The 25496-nt window shown below is 37.9% G+C and overlaps 1 protein-coding gene across 2 annotated transcripts; it reads right to left on the bottom strand.

The window, feature by feature from the left end:
- Positions 1–2121: 2121 nt before the first annotated feature.
- On the bottom strand, positions 2122–25100 carry LOC113053465 (A-kinase anchor protein 11-like). 2 transcript variants are annotated; one of them, XM_026218518.1, is made up of 12 exons: positions 24968–25100; positions 23200–23295; positions 22996–23106; positions 19696–19749; positions 17402–17533; positions 16694–16934; positions 11693–15869; positions 11404–11559; positions 9176–9259; positions 8232–8278; positions 7690–7871; positions 2122–5030 (listed from the first exon to the last, which is right to left on the bottom strand). In XM_026218518.1, exons 2-12 carry the CDS (start codon positions 23260–23262, stop codon positions 4869–4871), a joined length of 5409 nt encoding a protein of 1802 aa, XP_026074303.1. In that variant the 5' UTR covers positions 23263–23295; positions 24968–25100; the 3' UTR covers positions 2122–4868. The 2 variants fall into 2 exon arrangements, with proteins under 2 accessions (XP_026074303.1, XP_026074304.1); XM_026218519.1 differs by lacking the exon at positions 9176–9259.
- Positions 25101–25496: the final 396 nt, after the last annotated feature.

Below are 25496 nucleotides of genomic sequence, written 5' to 3'. Positions count from 1 at the left end.
CTTGCTGCCATTTGAAATTCTTCTGCCAGCATGTCATTACAAAGCCTGAAATTACTGTGAACCTCATCACTGTATAATAAACACCAAATATGTTGTTCCAGCTCTTGAGGATAGCAATTTTTTTTTTTTTTTTTTCAGATTTAGTTACAGTAAGGAGTGGCTGTAATAGGCAGTAAAAATAAAATTCCTTGACAGCTTTTGCCCAAAGGGATATTATCATATGTTTTTGTTTTCCTCTAGAGGCCAGCTTATAATGTGAGTAAAGTGTTTTTCTGAGTTGTTCCTGACCTTTTTCCTCCTTCTCACTGACCCCAAGAATGAAATGGTCCATTTTTGCAGCTACTACGCTTATGCCCTTGAAACACAACTCTACTTGTCTAAGCTGCGACCCGTGAGTTTGAAAAACTGATCTGCACAATGATGAGCTGCTTAAACTGATGAGATCAAGATCTAACAGATTCTTTGACACATTGGGGTCATATACAGAGCACTTTTTTTTGCATTCCATTGAGCAGCGTTTCTATTTTTTCCAAATAAATGTGCTTAATTGGCTGATTATCACACTATATTCTCATAGCTTTTTCTGCATCACAAGCATGACACCTTTCCTTTTTTTTTCAATGGATATATTTTTCATCATAAGTACAAGTACATTTGTCTAACATGTTTTAAATATTCAGAGAAGGAGTTTATCCATTTGATCTTTCTCATGAAAATCTCATTATGAAATAAGTGTTTTCCCCTGGTTCACATTGGCCACAATTATTGGCACCCACTTACTGCAACTTCCTCTTCCTAAGATAACAGCTCTAAGTTGTCTATGAGTTTGGAGAACACTTGAAAAGAGATCAGAGACCATCCCTTCATAGAGAATCACTCCAGATAACTTTTTCTCTTCAGTTCATCCGTCTTTTTCTATAGGGTTCAGGTCAGGGATGTTTGTTTGGATCGTTGTCCTGATGGAAGATTCAACCACGGCCCATTCTAAGATTTCTAACAGAGGCAGTCAGGTCTAGATTTTTTTTATGTTGCTATTTGATAGGATCCATGATGCCCATATCTGAACAAGATGTCCAGGACCTCCGGTAGAAAAACAGGCCCACATTAAAGATCCAGCAGTATATGTGGGCATGGGGTACTTTTTATCCCTCTTTGTACTAAACCCATCTGATGGGTTTGCTGCCAAAAAGCTTTTTTTTTTTCATCTGACCATAGAAGCCAGTGCCATTTGAAGTTCCAGTCGTGTCTGACAACTGAATATGCTAAAGTTTGGTTTAGGATGAGCGAAGAGGATTTTTCATGTAATACTCCCGAACAATGTGTGATGATGATAGGGGCTGTTTGATATTTCATTTTTTTTGGCTTTCCAACCCCAAGACTCAACTAATCTCTGCAATTCTCCAGCTGTGATTCTCCTCATCAACTTGCATTAGGACGATATAAACACGTCATCTTCCAGGTAAATTTGTAACATCTTTATTTGATTGAAACTTCTTAATTATTGTCCTGATGGGCTTTTTTAACGCTTTAGCTATATCTTACTGCCACTTTCTCTTTTGTGAAGCTCAAGAGTCTTGTTACGCACTTCAGAACTATACGTTTTTTCCTCCTTCTGATGGATGATTTAGGAAATTTGGCCTTTGTGTCCCTCATATTTATAATTCGGTGGAAGAGGAAGTCATGGCCGGACAATCTCATGCTCCTAGTCACTCCGGTGTGCTAAAAAATGGGAATATACTTCATAGATATTTTACTCTATATCAACTCACTATATTTCTTGGGGTGCCAATCATTGTGGCCAACATGCATTGGAGAAAACATTTATAATTTCATAATGGGAGTTTCACTTTCAATAATTTTATTTCAATGATAGGTTAGAATTTGGTGAAAAAGATAAAGCAGATTCATTTCCACAGCTGCCTTTGCCCATATTTAGGACAATAATATATATATATATATATTACAAAACTCCATTGAAATGTACAACAAACGTGTTTTCATAGTGTACTGTATTTGTGCATCTGTTGCTGAAAATATTCAAATAACCACAATAAACATTTTTTTTTTATTATTGAGATAAAGGATGTTGGACAGTTAAGTGTAAATAAGCAGACATCCCAATTCAAATGAAAAAGCTTTATTACCCACAACTTTTTACAGTGTACAGGTGTAGTGCATTAAGCTTTAATGTGTAAACTACTCAGCAACTTCACTGGGGGGACAAGTAGTGTTTTCACCATTGCAACTTATACTTTTACATAAATTATTAAATATATTATTTGGCAATATTATACAAATGGGCATGAAGAAAACAGAGAAGTCTGTGTGTATCAATTGCCCACTACTCTATGAGACAGAATGGAGAAACACTGCACAAGTAACAAAATATTCATCTGTTTAGTATGGCGTGCATCTTGCATTATACATGTAGTCTTACTTTTAAACCAAAATAGCACTAGATAATTTGTGAAAGATAGGAATGTACACAAAAAATAAGGAGAATAAGAACACAAGCGCAGAACATCTACAGCATTCATGTTTACGATAACTGCAAGAGCACAGATGAATGTACAATCCCACTGAAAATGAGGCAGCGCTGATGGTCACGGCGTGCTTGTGCCAACTCCTTCTCAAATCTACTCAAGCGTCAATGTTCACAAACGTGACTTGGCTTTCTCCGCTTCTCCCACATTATGATTTTGCTATCATATGAACATGTCCAACACAGTGTATGGCAGGTTTTTAAACATTTCAAAGAATGTAAACAAATACTGTGCAAGTGCAGATCCAAACACATTTGGCAGCGTTGATGTTATGCAACAGCGTGAACACAGAAATGCATTTATTCCATAGTAGCAGGTAACGTGAGAATATATAGTGTCGGCCAGATTTAAACCATGCACAAAATAATAAATTAGCACTGAAGAGTACATCCATGCACACGTAAAGAGAAGTACATGAAGCATGGGCTGAGAGCGTGTCATGCGTGTTACAGGAAAGAAACCACAAGATACAACAATCTTTACAAATCTGACTGCCTCCATAATGTTTCTCTTATCATCAATCACACTGTAACAGGATCGGAGCAAGACAATCTCAGAAGGATCCTAAAAATAACACCGGTCACCCAATCTTCTGGCATTATTTACTCGCTCTCGTTGCTGTTCCAAACATTTATGCAGTTGTTGTTGTTTTTTTTCAAAGTGGAATTTTTTAAGAATCTATGTATTTATTCACTATACAATATTAGTTCATATTAACAAAACACACACACACACACACACACACACTTTTCTGAACTTATCTTTAGCCTATCTTTACTTTCATTTCACGTTTATCATCCACTCTACTAAAGTTTGTTTCATACATTCACAATGCACAATTTTTTGAATCTTTGACGTAAATGTGAGCTTGGTAATTAAGATTTGGCTACAGAAAACTATTGCAAGAAGACTTAGTTGAACTGACTACTTTTATTGTGTTTTTTTTTTAGCTTGACAGGAGTTCTAAAATCAAAGCAGCATACAGATTTAGACCGTCGTGAGAGCGAGTAACAAAGTGAGAAAATACTTTTGATACAGAACACCGGTCCCTTAGGGCTTGTTTAGTTAGATGTGCCAAACACCTACTAGCTGTCGGCAATCTATCGTTTATGCTTCGCTATAATAGGAGTGTTTTCTGTGGTCTACACAAAGATGTAGGGAACAGCCTGTCTGACCATTCTTCAGTAAAGTGCAATATTCGGCATAGTGCACACCAAAGGGCAAGCAGTCAGTAAGAGGTCCACGTGGAACGGACTGTAGAGATGGTCAATAGTTCAAATGTCCTACCAGTGAGTCACAGTAACCTCCAATGAGTGTACAACGCCACAAGGAAATTTGATAATACAGAGAGAAGTCCCCTGTAGGTGATGTTCACTAGTAATGCTTACTACTTGGTTTCCTAATTTGGCAAATGTTTAGCAGCTTTTTAAGCGAAGTTTAATAGTATGCAGTGTTTTTCCAGTAAGTTGGTAACCAAAAACGTCACTTTGTAGTGAACTAAAACACGTTTGATTCATTATGGGCGTTGGATCGTGTGGAACCTGATTGCAGCTAGGGGTGTAAACAATACAGTTAAATATCAAAACCTAGAAAAGCATATTTGCAGGTATACCAATTGACTTTAAACCATTATGAATAGCTGATCATAACTGAAAAATGCATGAGTCATATGAGGGGAATGCAAAACTACTGACTATTTGTTGATGGATTCTTTCAACAGTAACTAATTACCAGTGAAATGGTATTTTTAAACCGTCACGACTGGTAACCAAGTGTTGCTGCCAAAAATGTGCCAAAACGGTTGTTTGTTATAATTACTCTTATGTGTTCTGAGTCATGCAATACCTCATGTTGACCTGGAGCGCTGCTGGATCGCATGGCGGGTCCCTTCGACAAGTGCAAACATCACTGCAAAGGGGAGTTATGGAAATGACATAAGCTTTCCTGCAGCCATGAGGATTCCCTAACAAGACACCAACTCATAAAACCCATCAGTCTTTCGTGTTGGGGCAGGGTGTGAATGCAAAACACGGGCAGGCATCAGTGAAGGCGTGATATGCAGTCTAATCTTAAAGAAAACAAAGACGTGAAAGAGAGGTCAAAACAAGCAAAAGATACTCTCGGTCACGACATGCAATACACACACTTGAACGAACGGCTCTTAGATTACTTCAGTTGTTTCTATGGCGCCCCCTGGGTGACCACGGGTGCACAAGCAATACACAACACAAACACATTCCACCAGCTATGCCTCTAGATTGGGCAGACACATTGCAGATCACTGTAAAGTGACAGGAAACTTCATCGTTTAATGAGTGATGTGATTTAGACTTTTTCCAGAAGCCACTGGAAGAGGCTCTTGTGGCCGTTCCTTGTGTCCCCGAGCTCTTCCTCAGAGCGACGTTCTTCGAGATATCTCAGAAGAGCCTGGAGGAGGTCGCCGACCCTGAACTCTCTCTCCCTCAGCCTCTGCGCTACGGCCGGCAGCTGGAGCCAGAGAAAAACACACAAAATTAAGATGCAGTTTTGGATCTCAAACATCTCGGATGGCAGGGTATTTTAAGGGATCTTGTTATTAAAACAGAATTTATTCACTGATCTGTAATATAGAACTGGATTGCTCATGACGTCATGAAAGTGAAGCCACCGAGCCGCCATACTGGTAATCCCTAGCGTGCATAAACGTTCTATTGAATTAATAGGAAATTCTGTGATTTTTATGAAAAAACATCACCCAACAAGTCAGCGTTTTCAAAATCTAAAGTATCTCTGTACAATCCTGCAATGGAAACACCCTAGGCATGTAAACGGATATTTTTTTACATGTTGAGAATTTCCCCACTTATTAAAAAGCTACGTTCATTACAGTAGCGAACATCACGAACATGATAAACATCAGACGTACACGACCTCAACATATATAACAAATGTCAACATGCTCATTCTGAAATCTGATGAAAGATTTATGCTTTGCATACCTTGTACAGTTATTCATTGTTTAGAAAATGTAGTTATAGTGTTTTTATCCATACAGTAGCTAACTACAGCATTCATTTCGAAGCAGGTAATGATTTAAATGGTGGTTAAATTAATTATTAATTTAGCATACAAAATTTTATATGGAAATTGTAACAAACATATTTGTGCGATCTTGGAGAGTCTGAAATAGATGTTTTTCAATCAGGACAGTAAAAATATACACATCTTTCAGAGAAATAACTGACTATATACATTACAGATTTAAAGACATGAAGCTTTATTTCCAATATGGTATGTTAAGCTTTTCATTTCATTACAGAGCAATATTAACAGAGGCTATTGTATTATTCATTATAATATATTCAAATCCATTTATGATACTAATATGTTCATGTTTAATAATTGCTGAATTATTATGTTCATAAAGAAATAGGCTATATTTTGTGTTGGATCAGTTACCTGTGTCGGCCGTGTGCAGCAGACACAACAACATAAACGATTTAAATATATCGCTTATCCTGCCCAAAAAAAACGTAAACACTGCAGTTGATGAGCGATCCAGTCATATATAGATCACTGGATTTATTACGTATTACTAAACATATTGCAAAGGAGTTGAAAAGTTAATATTTAAGTTAAAAATTTGCATCATCACTCAAAAAAAGTTCCCATGTGGCATTTTACATATACACACATATATATATATATATATATATATATATATATATATATATATATATATATATATATATATATATATATATATATATATATATATATATATACACACACACACACACATTTATTTTTTATTTTTTACGAAATATTTTCTTAAATTTAAAACAAACACTTTCAAAAGTTAGACTTCTCTTCTGCTCAACAAGCTAAACAAATGTATTTAAACAAAATCATACAAAAAATATAGTAAAACAGAATTTAAAACGACTGTTTTGTATTTGAATATATTTTAAAATGTAATTTATTCCTGTGATGTAAAGCTGTATTTTCAGCATCATTACTCCAGTCTTCAGTGTCACATGATCCTTCAGAAATCATTGTAATATGTTGATATGAAACATTTCTTATTATTATCATCATTTATTATCAAATCTTTTTGTGGAAATAGTTTTTCAGGATTCTTTGATGCACAAAAAGTTCAAAAGAATATATTTGTAATAGTTTTTTTGTAACATTATAAATTTATTTACTGTCACTTTTGATCAACTTAATGCATCCTTGCTGAATAAAATAATTATAAAAAAACTCTTATTGACCAAAAACATTTAAATGGTAGTGTGTGTGTGTGTGTGTGTGTGTGTGTGTGTGTGTGTGTGTGTGTGTGTGTGTGTGTGTGTGTGTGTATGTGTGTATATATATATATATATATATATATATATATATATATATATATATATATATATATATATATATATATATATATATATATATATATATATATATATATATACACACACACACACACACACACACACATATATATATATATATTAATGTATAATATATACATATATATATTAATGTATAATATATATATATATATATATATATATATATATATATATATATATATATATATAATATATTAATTGTTATATTTGTATTATTTTATATGATTTTATTTTTGTTCATAAAATTAATATTCACAGTATTTATTTATTTTTTTTATTATTGAAAATGTATGATAAATATTAAAACATGTATTTCCTAGGCCTTGGTAAATGTAAACTAAAACCTCTTTTAATTTGTTTAACTTTTTAATTAATAAGTTAATATCTATGTAAGTGGTGGGGGTAACATATTACAAGTAATGCAAGTTACATAATCAGATTACTTTTTTCAGGTAACGAGTAATGCATTACTTCTTCATTTACAAGAAAATATCTGAGCAACTTTTTCAAGTAATGCCGGTTACTTTGTTTTCGCATTTACTGAACGACAGCACTCCTGTTCGAGTGTTGAGAGAAATTGGGAGTGAGTGCAGAGGCACTGTGTGTTGTGTAACAATGAAGGTTACTGTAGTTCTAGACTACAGGCCAGACCAGAAAGTAACTAACACCATTCATTACTTTTTTAGGGAGTAACACAACATTGCAATGCATTACTTTTAAAAGTAACTTTCCCCAACACTGATTCTAAGTGTTCTCACCTGCTGCAGCTCCTGGGCTGAGAGCTGGCTCAGCTGCATTAAAGACAGATCAGCGATAGAAGCAGCGATCCACTGGAGCACAGCCGTCATCTGGGGGTCCACAGCTCGACCCTGGACGTCTGTACTGACCACCAGCAGAGCTCTTTCTGCCAGCCCATGTTCCCTCTCCACTCGCGCCGCTCCTGCACGGACAGAACACACACCTTCAGCCCATACATACACACAAAAACCATCACCTTCAGCAAACCAGTTCCCACGCTCTCTCTGTTAACTAGGCCAGCCCCAGAAGTCTGCTTGAGCTCATCTGCTGGCCCACATGGAGCCGGTCTGACAGTTAGACAACTAGGAACGTGGATAAATAGTCTTGCGGCTTTGACAGGGGCGCGCTGAAGGTGCACGGCCAAGTAAGACCACTTTAAATGAGTGGCAGCACAAAAAATAAGGGCTGAAATTAGTCTAAAAGTTGAGGTCTAACAACAGACCACAGAATAAACACTAGCGCTGGAGAAAAATATAAAAGAACAGATATAGTTTTCATTTACCGCCTGAATCCTCTTTGGCCTCAGCTTCCTTCTCTTCAGTGCCGTCGCTGTAAGGTGAAAGATATTGCAGATGTAAGAGAGTCTCACTGACAGACAGAAGGGAAAGACAGCACAAACCATGAAGAAGAGAGTGACAGGAGCTCCCAGCTTCCCAGCTCCAATACTGTTTCAGCTAGAACTCGGCTAGACTTGCCCATACTGACAGATATTGATGCCATACCTTTTATATATATATATATATATAGTTTTCTTTGCCTTTAACTGAATGACTGATTTGGGGTGGGGCATTATGGGTAAAAAAAACATCAATGGTTTCCACCAATCAAAATATTGCTTAATTTAATATTGGCAGATTGATCAGCAGTATATCATTAATATTTGTTGCCCAGCTTCGTGTGACCATTTTCTAGCACAGGTTTAAATGAAATGGTTAAGAAGTAAACAATCATGTTTCTATATCTGTTTCTGTTTGTAAAAAAAAGGAAACATTGACACAGTCAGCGCAAAAGATGCAATTTTAATGCTTCTTCAGACAATATTTTTCTGTGTCTGATATAAGGTATTATAAAGAGATCTCTGTTGCTTTTGTATGGGGTGAGTCACGATGAACTCCAATGCTCATGATTCATTTTGACCTGAACTTGTATGGGATTTAGAGGCTGGGACGTCCTTTTGCACTCAAACAGGAAGCATGCAATAAGGACAGATTGTTCATTCAATGACCCAAGCCCCCAACACTTCCGACACCCACAGTTCTACCAAAACACACACAAAGATCCAATTGACTAAGTCCATCCCTAGAACGGAGAAACAAGGGGAAGTTTTGTTTCTAATAGGTGATATCAGTTACGTTTTCAGCACATGCTGATAAAATGTTTCATGACATCATGCGGTAATTAGAGCAGCCCACGCTGGCTATGCTGTGCCTCTTTCCATAGACCAACCTGTCTGATGGAGAGAAGGACAAATGCTCTTCATAAACCTCGCCTTCTAAACCCAGACTGCTCCAGCTACTGCTGTTTCCATTACTGCTGGGGAAGAGAAAAAGATGAAACACGACAAACGCCTTTTCAAAGCACATCTAGAAAACCTGACAGAAGTTTTTTTTTTTTTTTTTTTTACATAATATTTACATTTATTTTGAGATTAATAATATACTTATTCAGAACTCTTTTAAGGGTGATTTTTTTTTAAATGCTGAAAAATCATAATTTCAACCAAACATCAGCTGTAGCCATTATAGTTTTAGGCCCAATCCCAATTCTACCCCTTTCCGTTTTGCACATTCACGTGAAGAAGTAGGGGTGTCTCGATTCTCTTTTGGTTGGAGGAGAAGGGGTAAGGGGAATGGCCAGATAGCCCTTCAAACGAAGATTTTTCAGGACCACACTTCAGACGGAGGGGTATGAATTATCTTGGAAACATTGCTGCTACAGCAAACAAAAAGACACATAAATGTAAGCTTTTTTGGCATAAATAAAGATTTTAACTAAATGCAATCATTTGTTTTATGTTACATTCAATTGTGAGGTCATATTAACGGTCATGCATAATTGTTTGCAAAAAATCTCTAATATTTGCTAACGTCATATCATTACAGACTGCATGATAGTGCCACAGCATGCGTCTGATCAGGGCGATAACTCCCCCCAATAATTAGAAATAGCTAAACCATTTTCTCAAATATTGCCTATTCGAGAGAAAAAGAGAGGGAGAGAGAAAGAGAAATGGAAGTTGCGTGTTTTCACGTCTGTGCGTTTATCTTTTTAGAGTGAGTTTACTTATAAAAAGCGATTGTACCCTCTCGTCTCTGGAAAATATAATGTAGCGATTCAGTATTTAAACTGTATGTAATAAAAGGTGTGAGGCAGCCTTGACAAGTTTATTTTCTCCTGGATGTGTGAGCTGCGCGATTTCCGATATGTGTGTGTGTCAGTAAGCATATAAAATAGAATTGGGATTGGGCCCTTAATATATTTCATGCAAAATGTAGTTAAATGTAAGGCATGTTTTCCACTGTGTTATTCACTAAAAGCAAACAAATAGCTTGATCAGAGACAATTTACTGAAATTGATTCACAGCTGTCAACTATTGATCATAAATGCAATGAAAACATCTTTATTAACACTCTTAAGAAAGGATAGAAATAATGGTCTAATCACACATATTTCTAACACGGATTAATGTTGGTATTGCTGGCAACATCATACAAATAAACTGAAAAATGTAAAAAGTTTACCAGGTTGTTTAAAAATTAACCTATCAATACAGCAGTTGAGTATATGAAAGAAAATAAAAATGTTAACGATCACCTATATTTGGAGACTGATGATTTATGGAGTACACAGTGATACATTACTTTAGAAGCAATGCCTCAAGCTGACAACCACACCTTTCATAAATACTTTTGAATATATTCATGGTATCTTGGGTTGCTCAAAACAAAATCTGCTCATACATTCTGACTTTTAGTGTCTTGGGAGATATTAAACTGTTGATAGAAAATGCTTCCATTGAGACAAAACACTACAAAACAATGTCTGCCTTTGAAAGACAAGACTGTGTGAGTCAGCCGTCATGATTTGAAGCCAAAGCCAGTTACATTATTCTGAGAATGAAAACAAGGAAGGACTAGGCCCTAGGTGTTCCTCAGAAATTTTGGAAAACGGTGAGAAAAATCAGCAACCCTGGCTTCAAAAATTGTTAAACAGTTTGTGAATAAAAGAAGAAAAAGAACAATAAATGTTCTTCATCAAAAATTAGTCTTACAGTAGGTTCTCCTACTCTAAAACCTAAACCGATAACTCAAACTAAACATGTGAAAACCACTGAAAACCAAACACACCTGCAAATGGTATGAAAAATGCACTAAAACACTACTATACAACTTACTGATCTGACACAGACAATATACTTTACACATTCGGTTTGAGCTCTTCTAACACAAATCGGTATTCTCCCATGTTGCAATAGTAAAATCATTGTAAACCCATTCATTCCTCTGTTAATTCATCAAATTGTACTTTTGACAATGATTAGAGCTACATGCTTGTGAAAGGTGCACAAGAAAAGAAAGCAGAGTGAACTTGAGTGTGGTAGTCGACCAGCAATGCTTCATTTCAAGTTTAAATGAATTATTTAATGCTTGTAAGTGTGGTGGGACTTGTTCACCTGTCACTTAGATGGTGAAAGCTGCTGCTCTCATCTGGGTGGTCTTCCTCAAAACTCAGATTGGACCAACTACCGAGACTGTCATCACCAACACTCAAACTGAGCTGCTGACTCACCGTTGACTCCGTCACATTGACGCCTTCTCTTCTGGAGGTACTGAAACAGGGGAAAAAGAAAGAGAAAAAAAAAAAGTTTCTTAATCTAGGAAATCCACTTGTCTTGAGTAACTGATGAGCAATTTTAAGTGATAGGCTGTATGTATGACTCTGTGAAAGCTGTGTCACTTTACCCAAGACTGACGGTTGGGCAGGCGTTGGACAATGCGGATGTCATTATTTCTGTGGTGAGACTTTCTGCAAAGCTTGCGCCATCATGACCGATCCCACTGTCTGCATTCAGACTGGTGCAGCTCAGTTCCTTTTTGGCTTTCTCAATGGCACTGGACACCATTTCTTCAGCAAAAGCTGCTCTTTTTTCCAAATCAATGTGTATTCTAGGGATTTCCAGTCCAGTCACTGCATCTGATTCTTGTTGCCTTCTTATTTTCACTCCCTGAAAACCATGAGGGCCGTCTCTACAGCAAAACAGGCAATCACGACCTTGGCAGTATCGACAGGCTTCATATGCCTCAGCCAGCTTTTCTGTGAAGGAATTGCGATCAAGTGCCCTCCTGTCCCCCGCTGCCTGAACACATGCTGGACCCAGCGTTATTTCCAAAGTATCATCAACAATTTTTCTGGCATAATGTTCAATCACTTGCATTACACCATTGTTGTTTTTGCCATCATTTAAGCTGCTTGTACTACGGTAGAGCCTGTTAGTTTCTGTGCAAGGTAAAAGAGAGCATGAAAATGTATTTTTGATTAGATTTTCCGGCATGTCCTCAATAGTCGATTTCCTGTAGAGGCAAGAATCAGTAAGCGATTTTGGCAGTCTAACTGAGCTCATTCTCAGCTTTCTCGTAACGTCACATGTGATGTTGTAGGCCAGCGACTCTGCAAAGTTCACAAGTTCTACATATTCATTACGGCTCAGGTCTTGACCGTCTTGACAAGAACATGGCAGAGATTCACAAGAGAATCCATCTTTTCCATCAGTAAGTGCAGCGTGGGATGACTTGGATATGGGAATTTGGGAAACATCAGGATTACGATCGTTGTGTAAACGCCTAGATGAGTGAAGCCTCAAAGGAGATCTCTGCTTTATTTTTCGAGCTGCATGAGCCAGGCCAGATTTAATAGATCGATATGCCAAGCGAGTGGCGTACTGATCCAATATAAGCTCTCGGTTGCCTCCCTCTTTCTTGAGCACCTTAATGAGGTATCCTGCATATTCGTCACTGACACTCTCGCAACTTGGATACTCTGATGACATCCAACTTGAAGTGCCACTCACTTGGACATCACCAGGCCACTGACAAGTCAGATTTCCCAAAAGGCCGTCTCCACTCTGACGTTTTTCTGCAGAGTTCACAGATCCTCTTTTTATGATTTTGTGACGACAGTGGCTTGAACTCATCATCTTCTTGACGTCATTGATGACTTCTCCAGCCACTTCTCCAGCATATGTCCACAAAGAGTTTAAAGTCTGCTCTGAGAACTGTGCACTATGCAAGGCAACACTGTCTTTGCTTTCGTCACCCACTGGTTTCTTCACATCTCCGAAGTTTAGTGTGTCCATCTCAGTGGCCATGGAAACAATGTGGCATGCTAAACGCTCTGCATAATGGAGCGCACTCCTCTCGATCATTTTGTTCCTGACATTGGGACTCAATTCGGCCTCGCAGTTTCTAGAGTGAGGGCCATCTTCCTGGTCCTCCTCCTGATCTTCATTGCTGACAGCTTCTTCAGAGAGAGACCTAATGAGTTTCAGCATGAAATCGGCCTTGTCTGAAACAGAACCTTCTTCTTTGGTGTCGCCGGCAGGTGGGTAATAAGGGGTCGATGGAGGAGTGGCAGGAGAAAATTCTTTTGCAAGCGTTCCTTTGAGCTTCTTCGAAAACTGTCTGATCTGTTTTTCACTGTACCCGTCTGATGGCTGCTGAGGACTTGAGGGTGGAGTGCTAGGGATTTCAGATGATTTTGTTCCAGAGTTGCTGCTTGAAAAATCATCTGCACCGACTTTTCTACCTCCACATAAGGCAACTTCAAAAGTGGGTACTTCCAATGTGTCCATTCTAACGGCAGAACGGATCTCTTTTGTGAGCCTGGAGACTGGGCGTACACTTCTGGAGGATGGGTCACAAGAGCCTTTTGACATCAAGTGAAAGGGAATCTGAGAGAGACCTCTCTCAGTCGATACATCATGTGAATTACCACTTCCATGGCTTGGAGTAGATATGCGAGCTGCTATAGATTTGCTCAAAAAGTCTGCACAATCCTCCACTTTCTTCTTCACTTTTGTTGAAGAATGCATAAGATCAAACGCCTCACCTACTATAGTGTCCACCATATTCCCAGAAAAGTTCTGAAAAGTCTTTCCAATCGAGGGTTTGCCAGAATCATGTTCAACGGATGGATTGCCAATAACTTCCTCATCACTGACACCCTGGATTCTTGCAGGACCTGGTGATGACTCAGTCTGAGTTTCTTCAGAGGTATCCGAGGTTGAGGATGCCACTTCCCCTTGGCAACAAATGGTTCTTTTAGGAATGGTCTGACATACGTGACCAATACTGGATTTATAAGGAGAAGGTTCATCTGTGTTGTGCACATGGGCTAAGACCTTGCCAGCTACAGGAACTGGAACACAACTGGCCATACCTGACACACAATACAAGGCTTTCTTCACTGTGCAACCATCCTGCTCTTGATCTGCAGCCTCAACGGCAGACTGAGATCCAAGATAACTAGTTTGGGCACTGCAGGTTTTTGTGATGAGGGAACTATCTTCAGCACTCACATAGCAAATGTTGTCTAACGACACACTGATAGCTGCCTGTGTAGTGAAAGTCACATCAGATTGTGAGAGCTCTATAAAAGCCTCTTGGAGAACAGACTCTGACAGGTCAGAGGCGTAGGAGGAAACCACTTCTTCCTCTTGCTCAAACGACCAGTCACTTGGTGTGAGTGGAGTTGAGGGATGTGAAAACTGGCAAACCTCCATAATACCTTCAAACACTAATTCCTCAGCCAGATCCGCAGCAAACCGTGTGACGGTATTGTTGAAAATCTGCTTTTTCACAAAGAGAAACTCTGTGAGGGCTCCAGAAATGGCTTCCCCTACTAGGAAACTGGCTAGACCATTTACGGCACGCTCTTTTAACACATATGCATGGCGCATACCTATCTCATGAAAGGCCATTTGAAATACTGAAGAAGTCAGCCTTGCAGCCAAATGGCAAAGTGTAGTGGTACAGGAGGACACACCTTTCTGCAAGTCCTTAAAGGCACTTCCAAGGCTCATTTCAACCAAGTCTGTAGCAAACTTCTGAATCCCATCCTTAAGAGACTGTGATTGGGACTTGGTGATTGTGACTGTCTCCTGGATGTCTGAAAGCTTCATTAGATGCCCATTAGTGTTTTTGAACTCCTTATGACACACACAGCTCAAGTTCTTATTAATGTTAAAATCAACAGGGGAGGAGTACCCACAGACTGATCCAAGGATTTCTTTTGACAGGTTGTTGGCAAAATCAGAGTATGTTTTGTACAGTGAGCAAAGGTCCTGTGGTTTACGTAATTCTGAGCCATCTTCATCTGCCTTCCAAAAATACTCTAAGGAGCCTCCTTCTCCCAGTGGGCTAAATGCAGATGAACAAACTGGACTGAAGAGTGGCCCGCTTTCCTCACAGGGAGTCCTCACAGGCCATGGGGAATCTGGTGAATCAGAGTGAATACTGTAAGGTGATCCTGGTTTAAGTGGAGTTGGTTTCTTGACATTGGCTGGAAGAGTCCTATGATCAAACTTGTGAGGGTTCATTGCTGTGGTCGAGCACCCCCTTGATACAAATTTACAACCAGAGTTGTCAACATGCTTCTCTGTTTGACCAGGGAGGGGCTGTTCTTTAAGGACCTTGATGTTGGAATCAAAAGACCTGTCTAGTTCATCAAACTGATCAAAGCTGTCGAAAAATTCACTGACTTCTGAGTCAGAGTCTTCTACTCCATTCTTTAAAACAGGGATCTTGGGAATTTGAAGTTTTGCCTTAAGACTCTTCTGATATCCAACTTCATCCAGGAATATAATAGGGCTGGGACTTGAGCAGTCTGACTCATCGGACTCTGTGAGGGATGTGGAAGTAGCACGTCCCTTTGGAAGACTGCTAAGTGCATACGAGCTCTCTGAACTTGCAGGCCATGGTGTTGACTTCAGGACGGTTTCTGACACTTTTGAAGCAGCCTTTTCCTTGGGCAACGACTTCCTCTGTATTGAACTTATAATAATCCGAGATCCAGATAAATCTCTTGAATGAGAGGGAACAGTCTGGGATGCCACATCCCTTTGATTCCTCTGACTATGGGCACCTGCAAGATCAGAGAACAGTCTATAAGGACAATTCTTATTAACAGTTAATTAAATGCAGAACTAGCAGCTGATCACAGGCATTTACTTTCAAAGATTTTATGGTTGCTGGTCACTTGCTATCCATGCTTCTAATTCAGGAGAGCTAATATTAATATTTAAACAACTGTTCAGAATATTAGGTTCAGGAAGATATTGTTGAAAGAAATTCATCTTTCATTCAGCAAAGATACATTAAATTGATCAAAACAGTAAATATCTTAATAAAATGTTACAGCAGATTTCTATTTCAAATAAATGCAGTTTCTTTCAACTTTCTATTCACCAAAGAAATTATTAAAAAAAAATACATCACAGTTTCACAAGCAACACAAGTGTTTTCAACATTTATAACAAAATAAGAAATGCTTTTGAGCAGCAAATCAGCACATTAGAATGATTTCTGAAGAATCAGTTGAAATTGAAGACTGGAGTAATGATGATAAAAATTCAGCTTTGATCATAGAAATTTACTACATTTTAAATAATATTAAAATAGAGAACATTTATTTCAAATTAAATAAATGCAACCTTGTTGGACATTTGAAATTCTTCTTTCAAAAACATCTAACTGACCTCAACATTTTGAATGGTAGTGTTAATTAATAAAAATGGTTAAAACAAATATATATAAAACAAAGAAATAATAGCCTAAATGCACTGTAAGTCGCTTTGGATAACAGCGTTTGCTAAATACATAAATCTAAATCTAAAAAGGTTTCAGTCAAACCCCAATTGAATCAGGAAGTTATCCTAATTTTATCATGAAAACGTCATGAGTAATAACCTGTATCCTCCTCTTCAAGATGCTCAAAAGCAGTAACAAAGTCCTCTTCAATAGAAGAGACAGATTGATTGGTGTCATCATCCTCAGCTTGGCATGCTTCTGAGGTGCCCCTCTGCAAAACCTGTAACTCCAGTGCATACCTTATCCCAGCTGTGTATCGAGCCAACAACCCCAGCAGGCTGCAAACACTAATCTGAGGGTTGGGGTTATGTCTCAAAATGCACAAGACTCTTGAACAGGCCTGTGAAAGAAAGAAAATAAATCCATAAAAAAAAAAAAAAAAAAAAGAATCAATCAAATGCTAAAATGACACAATAACAAGTCTTTACGTCATGATACATTCTACATAGAAACTGTTATTATAAACTTAATGTTGAGCTGGAAGACAAATATAATTCTCCATAATTACAAACAAAGCCTACAAACTGTCAAAACCTGCACTGACATAATACGAAAAGCATACAATCTCTTGTTATGTCTGAAAAACGCTTGTGGTTTAATTTAATGTTCGAAGCATTAAACCTAATACCATGGCTGCCTACCACAAGGTTAGTTCTGTTTAGACCCAATTTCACACAAAACGATACCAAAAATTTAGAAACCCAGACCAAACAATGAAGGACACCTGATATAAAAAATTATGACAACAGCAAACACGTCCACACAAAACATAAACATACTTAAAATTTTCAAGCATAATATTCATACCTGAGAAACACTATCTTTTCTCTCAAATGGCCTTTTAGGGTCTTTGAGAAGGAGAATCTCTTCATCCTTAAGGGTATGTACATGTAGTGATCTAAGCAACTCCATCAACTCAGTGGAGAGGGACGTCAGAGTCTGTGGGCATCAAAGAATACAGAACTGTAGGATCCAACAAAGGATGCTGCCCCCTATTTGTGCAAACAAATTCTAAAAAAAATTGTATAATATCTTTACACACACACACACACACATATAGAGAGAGAGAGATAGAGAGAGCGAGAGAGAGAGAGAGAGCAGTCAACATTTGAAGTGGATCAAAATCTTTCAAAGTTGTCCTAACACCAAAATGTGTTCTTGTCTTAGAACAACTTTGTTGAACCTTTCTGATCCACTTCAAATGTTGACTACTGATATTGTGTGTGTGTGTGTGTCGTGATTAATTGCACGATTGTCTGCGATTTATCACAATTAAATGCATAGTTATGCACAAAACTAATAATGCAGTCAAAAGTAGTGTATTGTGATGGGCGTGTAAACTCTTGATGGGTGGGTAGACTCGTGTGTGCGATGCGAGAGAATAATCAGGGAGTGTTCACACTAGGCTGGAGCAGTTTGACCCCTAAAGCCTGGTTCGTTTGACTAGTGTGATCATTCGTTTAGCAGTCCCTGGCTCAGTTGGAAGAGGTGGGCAAGAGCATGGTTCAGTTATATGTAGATCAGTGAGTGTTAACCCCACCAGAGTGCAGATCTTCTGATAAGTGTTGCATGATTGCATATATATTTCTGAGCAGCAAAAGATTTTGTGAGAGGGCTGTGTGTTACCGCTTCCCATAAGATTCAAAATAATAAACCACAAAGTTAACAAAACAATGCACTCCACTGTGCGGAGCAAGTGTTTCTTTACTGTCTTCACGTGATATTAGAAACTTCCTATTTCCCAATTATGAAGTCATGATTACGAGCTCGTTGCATTCTTTTCTGTTAAAAATAACAGTGGACACTGGTTTCTGAATGCTGATGATTAGCCTAAATAATTTGATCAGGAGCGTCCCCTCCTGTGACCCATGATTTGTCTGAATGTGTATTCAGAGACAGTGAGCAACGGACTTTCATAATACAAAAAAAAAAAAAAATACAGTAAAACAGTAATATTGTGAAATAAAATAACAATAAAAAAAGAACTGCTTTCTATTGGAGTACATTTTAAAATGTACTTTTATTTCTGAACCTTCAGCAGCCATTAATCCAATAATATTACTATTGCTGTAATAATATTACTTTTTGTTTACATAATCATGTGTGTGTAATGTGTATATTATGTATATATAAATACACACACATGCATGTATTTATTTAAGAACAATATGTTGAGTTTATACATTTAAAATATTTAGAATATAATATCCATTATAGGACTATAAATATATACATGGAAATTAATATATATTCAAAATATATACTGTATGTGTGTGTATTTATATATACATAATAAATATACAACATATACACAAACATGTCTTATGTAACCAAAAACTTATTTTGGATGCAATTAATCATTTGAAAAGCAGCTAGTCATTCATTCAGCGCTTAAAATGGCAGTTCTGGGTGCTTTGTCGACGTTGATGCCACCTTCACATAAAAAGTCAGAGGTATGGAAGCGATTTAGATTTCGCAAGACGACGACGATAGTGTTGTGGACAAGAACAAAGCTGTAATGCAGAGGTGAAATGCTGTAGTAATACTACAATTCTGAATGTATTCATCATGTATGAATTTCTTTCTTCTGTTGAACACAAAAGTTGACTTCCATAACATTGAAAAAAAAAATTATTGAGACCAAAAAGTTGTTAAAAAAAAATTCAAAAAATCTTCTTGATTCTCTTTTGATGAATAATACATATATAAATGATAACTTTTAAAATTTTATTTATTTAACATAATTGTACGCATTTGAAAATTAGAGATGGGTTCTGTTTTAATGTACCCAAGTGTACCTAAAATAAAAGAGTTCACTATACGGGTTTGTAGCGCTTAATTTCTTTTCATTAATTAACCACTTGTAAACTTATGTTCACTGTTCTTTTTTATAAATATAGTATTTGTATTAAATCTATATTGATTGAGTTGAATGGAGAATCGAGTATAGAAAATCGAATCGAGAATCGAAATCTAATCAATATGAGAGTTGTGATATTATACACATATATAACACACACACACTTATATAAATAAAGGTTGACATGGACACACACACGTTCATTCAATGTTTAAACAGAAGTGGCATAACTAAAACGTACCTGTAGAGTAAAATCTTCCCCCTCAACGTGACTAGGTAGCCATACGTAATGTACCTATGAAAGAGAAGAATGACAGCATTTATATTAAAAGTTACAATGTAGATTTTATAAAATAAAAAAACTGTTCTTTAATGCAACAGTTTAATGAAATATCTTTTAGAGGCACTAAACAGCTGTCCCTTCAGCACACAGCAGATCTGCTTTTTATTGACTGATTACCTAACCTGTGTGCATTTAACTTAAATGTCATGCTGGTCTGGCATGTATACCAAGTCGTTTTGTGGTTTCATCTGGACGCGGATATTCCTTGAGACGAGGGAAAAAAAAGATCGGATTGGGGTAAACTCCATGTGGACGGGGCCGAAGACGTAACGGGTACTTATGGTTATGGATAGAAATGTAGCGGAGTAAAGAGTACAATATTTGTCTCTTAAATGTACTTGAGTAAAGTCATGAGTACTCCCCAGAAATGATACTCGAGTAAAGTACAGATCCTTCAAAATTGTACTTAAGTACTGTACTCAAGTAAATGTACTCCGTTACTGTCCGGCTCTGAAGGGGAGTAATTAATCACATAATTTTTATATTTGGGTGAACTAACCCTTTAACAATGCAGACACAGTATGTGCAAATAAACTGCAACGCAGCAGGAACAATGCACCCCTCCTTCATGAGAATTACAAAGCCACATGGAAAAATGCCACCCTAACACAAAAGAAAACAAGCCACACTTTAACTGTAATTTCTTTTTCAGAATGTAACCGTTCACCCAAGCCTCATGGGATGCTGTCATGTATATAATGTTGTGAGATGCAACAGTCACACTGCTGAACTGTCCCAGTTGACTCGAACCGCTCTCTCATCGCCAATATCTGTTGTCATAGAGGCTTTCAGAATTACTCGACTCAAAAAAAGGTCACGAAACATAAAACTGAAACATCTGTATACATATTGTTCCAGCTCAGTCCATACTAATTTCGATAAGCACATACATTTTTTTTTTACACTAGTCTCGTTTCACAAAAAACGGTGAGGCACTAATAATGGAAATAAAAGTGGCCATTTTTGGAGAATTTAAAAAACAGAAATGTGTTTTCATTTTTTTTTCTGACCATTAGAATGTGTCCTGTTGTGTCCTGAGCAAAAAAACAAGGACTATCACACATTTTTACAATGATTTACAGAAGACAAATATAAGAAAAAAAGCAAATAATGCATTACCTTTTTCATTTTACATCTAAACAAAAGCATTCAAGAAAAAAAAATAAATGTAAAAGTTAGTTTTGTTAATTACAAATAAACTGATTATTAAAACTATAAAAGCAGTTCAATTAAGAGCAGCGAATGACTCTTTTATTGTTAGATTAGCATTAATGAGTGGCCTATCTAATGCACGGATCTAATATAATGTTACACATCAGATGTTTTTCCCCAACAGTCCCATTAATGTTTACTTATGTTCACATAAATACCTAAATATTGTAATTCTGTGTGTTTATTTATTAGTATAGCACGCAATCAGAAGCATCTTTATGTGCGAGCTTCAATTGGAAAAAAAGTACTCCTCTCAGAAAACGCACCAATAAAGGTAAAGGTTAAAATTATTATGTGGAGCATTAGGATCGCTAGACGAGGACTTAATGAACCAATTTTTGTAAAAGAAAAAAAAATAATAATAATTGACATTTTTCACTTTTCAATTAGCCCATGCACATTGCAACTCATTTTGCCAACACAGGTCACATCATACATATTTTGTAGGGGTGTAACGTTTCACAAAATTCACGGTTCGGTTCGATGCGATACACTGATGTCACGGTTCGGTTCGGTTCGGTTCGATACGTTTTAGATACAGCAAAATGTAAAAACATCTCAACTTTTCAGAATGCCGCAAGCGCACCGCGGGTCATGTGACAAGAACCAACCAATCAGCTTCATCCTTTCCCGTAACAACGTTGAGAGCTCAGCCAAGATGAAGGAACAGCTGATCATAGTTGTATATGGATTGCAATTTTGAAATAAATTCAGTAGCAGAGCTACTGCAAGCGATTTTTAGAGCTGCAAATCCATTTATCCTTCGCTGAAATTTCCGCGTCTCATGGAGAGAGCACGTCATTGTTGCTTAGCAAAGACAGACGCCTCATGAGCGCTTCTGCCCGAGCGCTTTGGAAAGGAGGAGAAAGACGCGCTTAGCGTTTTCCATGCGTTTTTAGGCACGATATGTGAACGGCCCCTAAGGCGCTCGCTCACTCAGCACGCGCTGAAGGCTCATTGCAAAATGTCTAATGCATTTAACAGACCAGAAATATAAGATCCTAAAATAACCAACAGGTCTGGTGTTTGGGTTGGATTCCCTGTAAGCTATAGTGTCTAAATGCTGCAGGGATAGTTTGCTGCGTGCATGTTTCTCCTTTTTTTCGTCTTTTCCCAGATAGTACTGACGCATATATCCCAGATATTCCCGCTGTTTTTTTTTTTTTTTTTTTGTAATCCCGCTGGTGTACCCTGTCATGTTGCAGATGCGACATACCGTTGTTTTTTTATCCACCACTCTCTTGCCATCACCATTATAGCTTAAAGGGAATCCAAAGTGCACCCAAACACCAGACCTGTTGGTTATTGGAGGATCTTCTCATTTCTAGTCTGTTAAACGCATTGGCTATTTTGCAACGAGCCTTCAGCGCGTACTGAGTGAGCGAGCGCCTGCTGAGTAGCCTAACATAAACATATAAGATGGTGTTTTTTTCTTCTTCGGGAGTGTCAGGGGCGTTGCCTGTTACGTTGTTTGGGTTATTGGGCTACCTTGTTGAACGCATATCATTATATTTCTTTCTCTCTCTTTTTTTTTTTTTTCAAATATAATTAATTACTCCAACGAACCGTTCGGTATACATAATGCGTACCGCGTACCGAACCGAAAGCGTCGTACCGAACGGTTCAATACGAATACGCGTATCGTTACACCCCTAATATTTTGACCTTTGTATTGTATTATTTAAAACATTAAAATACACTTGCATTTAATATGACTTATGTATATAAAATCACTTTGGGAAATTTATTTTAACCGTCTCGTCTTTGACACTAACACACATATTGCTTATGTCTTGTGGCTACACTATTAAAATGTTTATGGATCAGCTCTATTCACTTCCAGTGTGCCTCAATGTAGCCCAGATTTTTGCTCTTTTAAAGAAACTGAGGAACAAGTGAATAAAGAGGGACAAGACTGAGCTTAAATATTATTGAACCCAGAATATACCTTTCCATGCACGCATTTAAATAAAGTGCAATCCTTACTTCTGACAGACACTGTGGTTCCTTATTATGCAGCTCCACTACCACATTGCACAGCTCCTTCTTGTGTTTCAACAGGCTCTTCAGGCACGGGTTTGAGCCCTCACGGATGGTCTGCTCAGAAAGGCATAAGGCTTATTGGAAACTGTTAGAAATAAATTCTAAATGAGTGAAACAGAAAGTGAACAATGGTAGACAACATCATACCTCTTTCTTCATAGTGGCACAGCTCTTTAACGGGACCCCTCTGATCCGTGCACATGCGTCCATGATGTTGCAGTGCTGGACAGGAGGTTTCCTCACCTTGAAGAGAAACATGTTGGTTGAATTACTACACAATTTGAAAACATTTTCATTCTAGCTGCCAAAAATGCAATAGTCTACAGTAGCTATGCTTTCATGCATGCACAATTTTATGTTAACCAGATTGATTGGCCTCAATCAGACTGAAAATCAATAAAACACCTTCGATACGACTTAGCTGGATCAGAATGAGATTTTGATCAATTTGGAAGGGGTAGTGTAACCTGAAATAATCCGATCAACAGAGAAAAATTAATCGTGTAAACATTAGAATCCAAATGTTTTCTCAGTCGGACTTAAAAACTCTTGGATTGCAACGTTTAGGGTTCATATATAAACTGAATTCCAACAATCTGAAATCAGATCAGTTATTCACATTAAAGAAAAATTGTGCATGTAATCAGACCCAGTGCAAACACATTGTATTGTGCTGCTCAGTGCTCCTGTAGTCTACACTGAAAACATAGAGCGTAACAATAAATAACAATAAATTCAATATATTGGTAAAGACCAATATTTCTGATGATTCATTGGCGTGAAGTTACGTGCACAATGACAAACAGGAGTGCATCATTCTCGAAAAACAATAAGCAGAGTGGACTGCCTTCATGAAAAACATTTACTGCAGACTTTGACATGGATGTGTATACAATTAGAAATGTAAACAACAAAAAAATCGGTGATTCTAGCCCGAATCTGCATTTTTTTTCTCCATACAATGAAATAAAATGGCCACCAGAATGGTTTGATTAACTACATTCTTCTCCAGAGGAAAGAAAGTTTTACACATGTACTGAATTATGAAGAGGTGTGTTGCAACTGGTTGCAGGCCCTTGATGGCGCAGGCCTTGATTGCTGCTGGCATTCCCACAGGACAGAGTCTATCTAAACAAGTGTTCACACCTGGATGCTGAAATAGGTCAGACTTTGATGCACTTCAGCATGACTGTATGGGTGGGGCCTGCAAAGGTAAACATTACTACGAATACAGCACACAGCAGAAGCACATTTGAGAAAGAGGAGGACATCAACTTGAGCAAGTGATGGCGCTGCTGCTGCATTAGATCTGTGCTGAGAGAATGAGCAGGGTCAAATGATTTCCTGATATCAACAGATGTTTGAGATCACGGAATGTTCCCAGCGTATAAAGGGGAGTGGCTGTGAGCAAAACCTCATGCACTTCACACCCCGATTCTAATATTTGCAACACTGTCAATAAAGCTTAATAATAAATACGATTCATCACAATCTTCCAGCTCTCACAGCTCCAGATGTCCATGACAAACCTCTTTTAACACATGTTTCGAAGCTCCTCACGGCGTCACTTCACGTTTATGTCATTCTGAAGCCCGTCTCTCACACTTTCGGTTTGGTGATTCATTTGTTTACATTTTCAGGCTTCGCCACAGGACAGACATTGTAACTGAATTATGGCAGGTTTTCCTCAGGTACAGCTTATTTAAAAGCATTATCAGTAACATGTTTCTTGTGTGGTTAATGCTAAAACGTGATGCTGTCATTACAGACACAGCTGACTCGCATTAGCATCAGGCCCGTGAAACCATCAGCCGTGTTCCGCACCTCGGACACCGCTCGAGGGCATCGTATCTACTCTGCGCTATGGGATGAATGTCGGAAAATGACAGACAAATGAAAATTAAGCGCGTCTCACCTTGTAGTGACAGAGCCGTGCAGAGGGAAGCTAGCTGCTCTGACGTCCGTTCATTTCATGAAAACAAGACGAGCAGGCGAGAGTAATCAAAACCAGAGCGACGGCTGGGATAAGTTGAGCCCAGAGACAATTATGGGAGAATGAGCGTCATATTCTTGCGTTCCAATTTGTTTAAATAGTAAAAGAAAAACTCAACGATAGTGCTTTCATGACTTTCACAAATAAATAATAATAAATAATTAAATAAATACATAAATAAATAATGGTTCAGATTACACCAGCCTGCCGCAGAATCTTCAGTGAGCCTGAAACAAGTATCCAGGCATGCTGTAGTATTCACAGATGCCTTGGCCACTGGCTGGGGGCCACATACAATGGGCATGTAGTATCAGGGGTTTGGACAGCTCCCAAACTGTGTTGGTATATCAACTGCCTTGACAGTACATGGATAGAGCCTAGAGCTTTAGGACCTCAAAACAGCTCTTTGTCTGTTACGGAGGACAGCAGAAGGGGACAGTTGTCACCAAGC

This window comes from Carassius auratus, chromosome 34 (assembly GCF_003368295.1).
Source record: "Carassius auratus strain Wakin chromosome 34, ASM336829v1, whole genome shotgun sequence".
NCBI lineage: Eukaryota > Metazoa > Chordata > Actinopteri > Cypriniformes > Cyprinidae > Carassius > Carassius auratus.
The sequence above is the reverse complement of the archived record's forward strand: the minus strand, read 5'-3'. Positions and strand labels throughout refer to the sequence as shown.

Excerpts from the sequence above, each read along its gene's own strand:
- LOC113053465 (XM_026218518.1), bottom strand. The coding sequence starts at position 23,262 with ATGGACGCATGTGCACGGATCAGAGGGGTCCCGTTAAAGAGCTGTGCC. Across the intron at positions 16,935-17,401 it reads GAAAAGATAGTGTTTCTCAG|GCCTGTTCAAGAGTCTTGTG; the intron begins GTATGAATATTA and ends TTTCTTTCACAG. Across the intron at positions 5,031-7,689 it reads CAGCCCAGGAGCTGCAGCAG|CTGCCGGCCGTAGCGCAGAG; the intron begins GTGAGAACACTT and ends CTCTGGCTCCAG.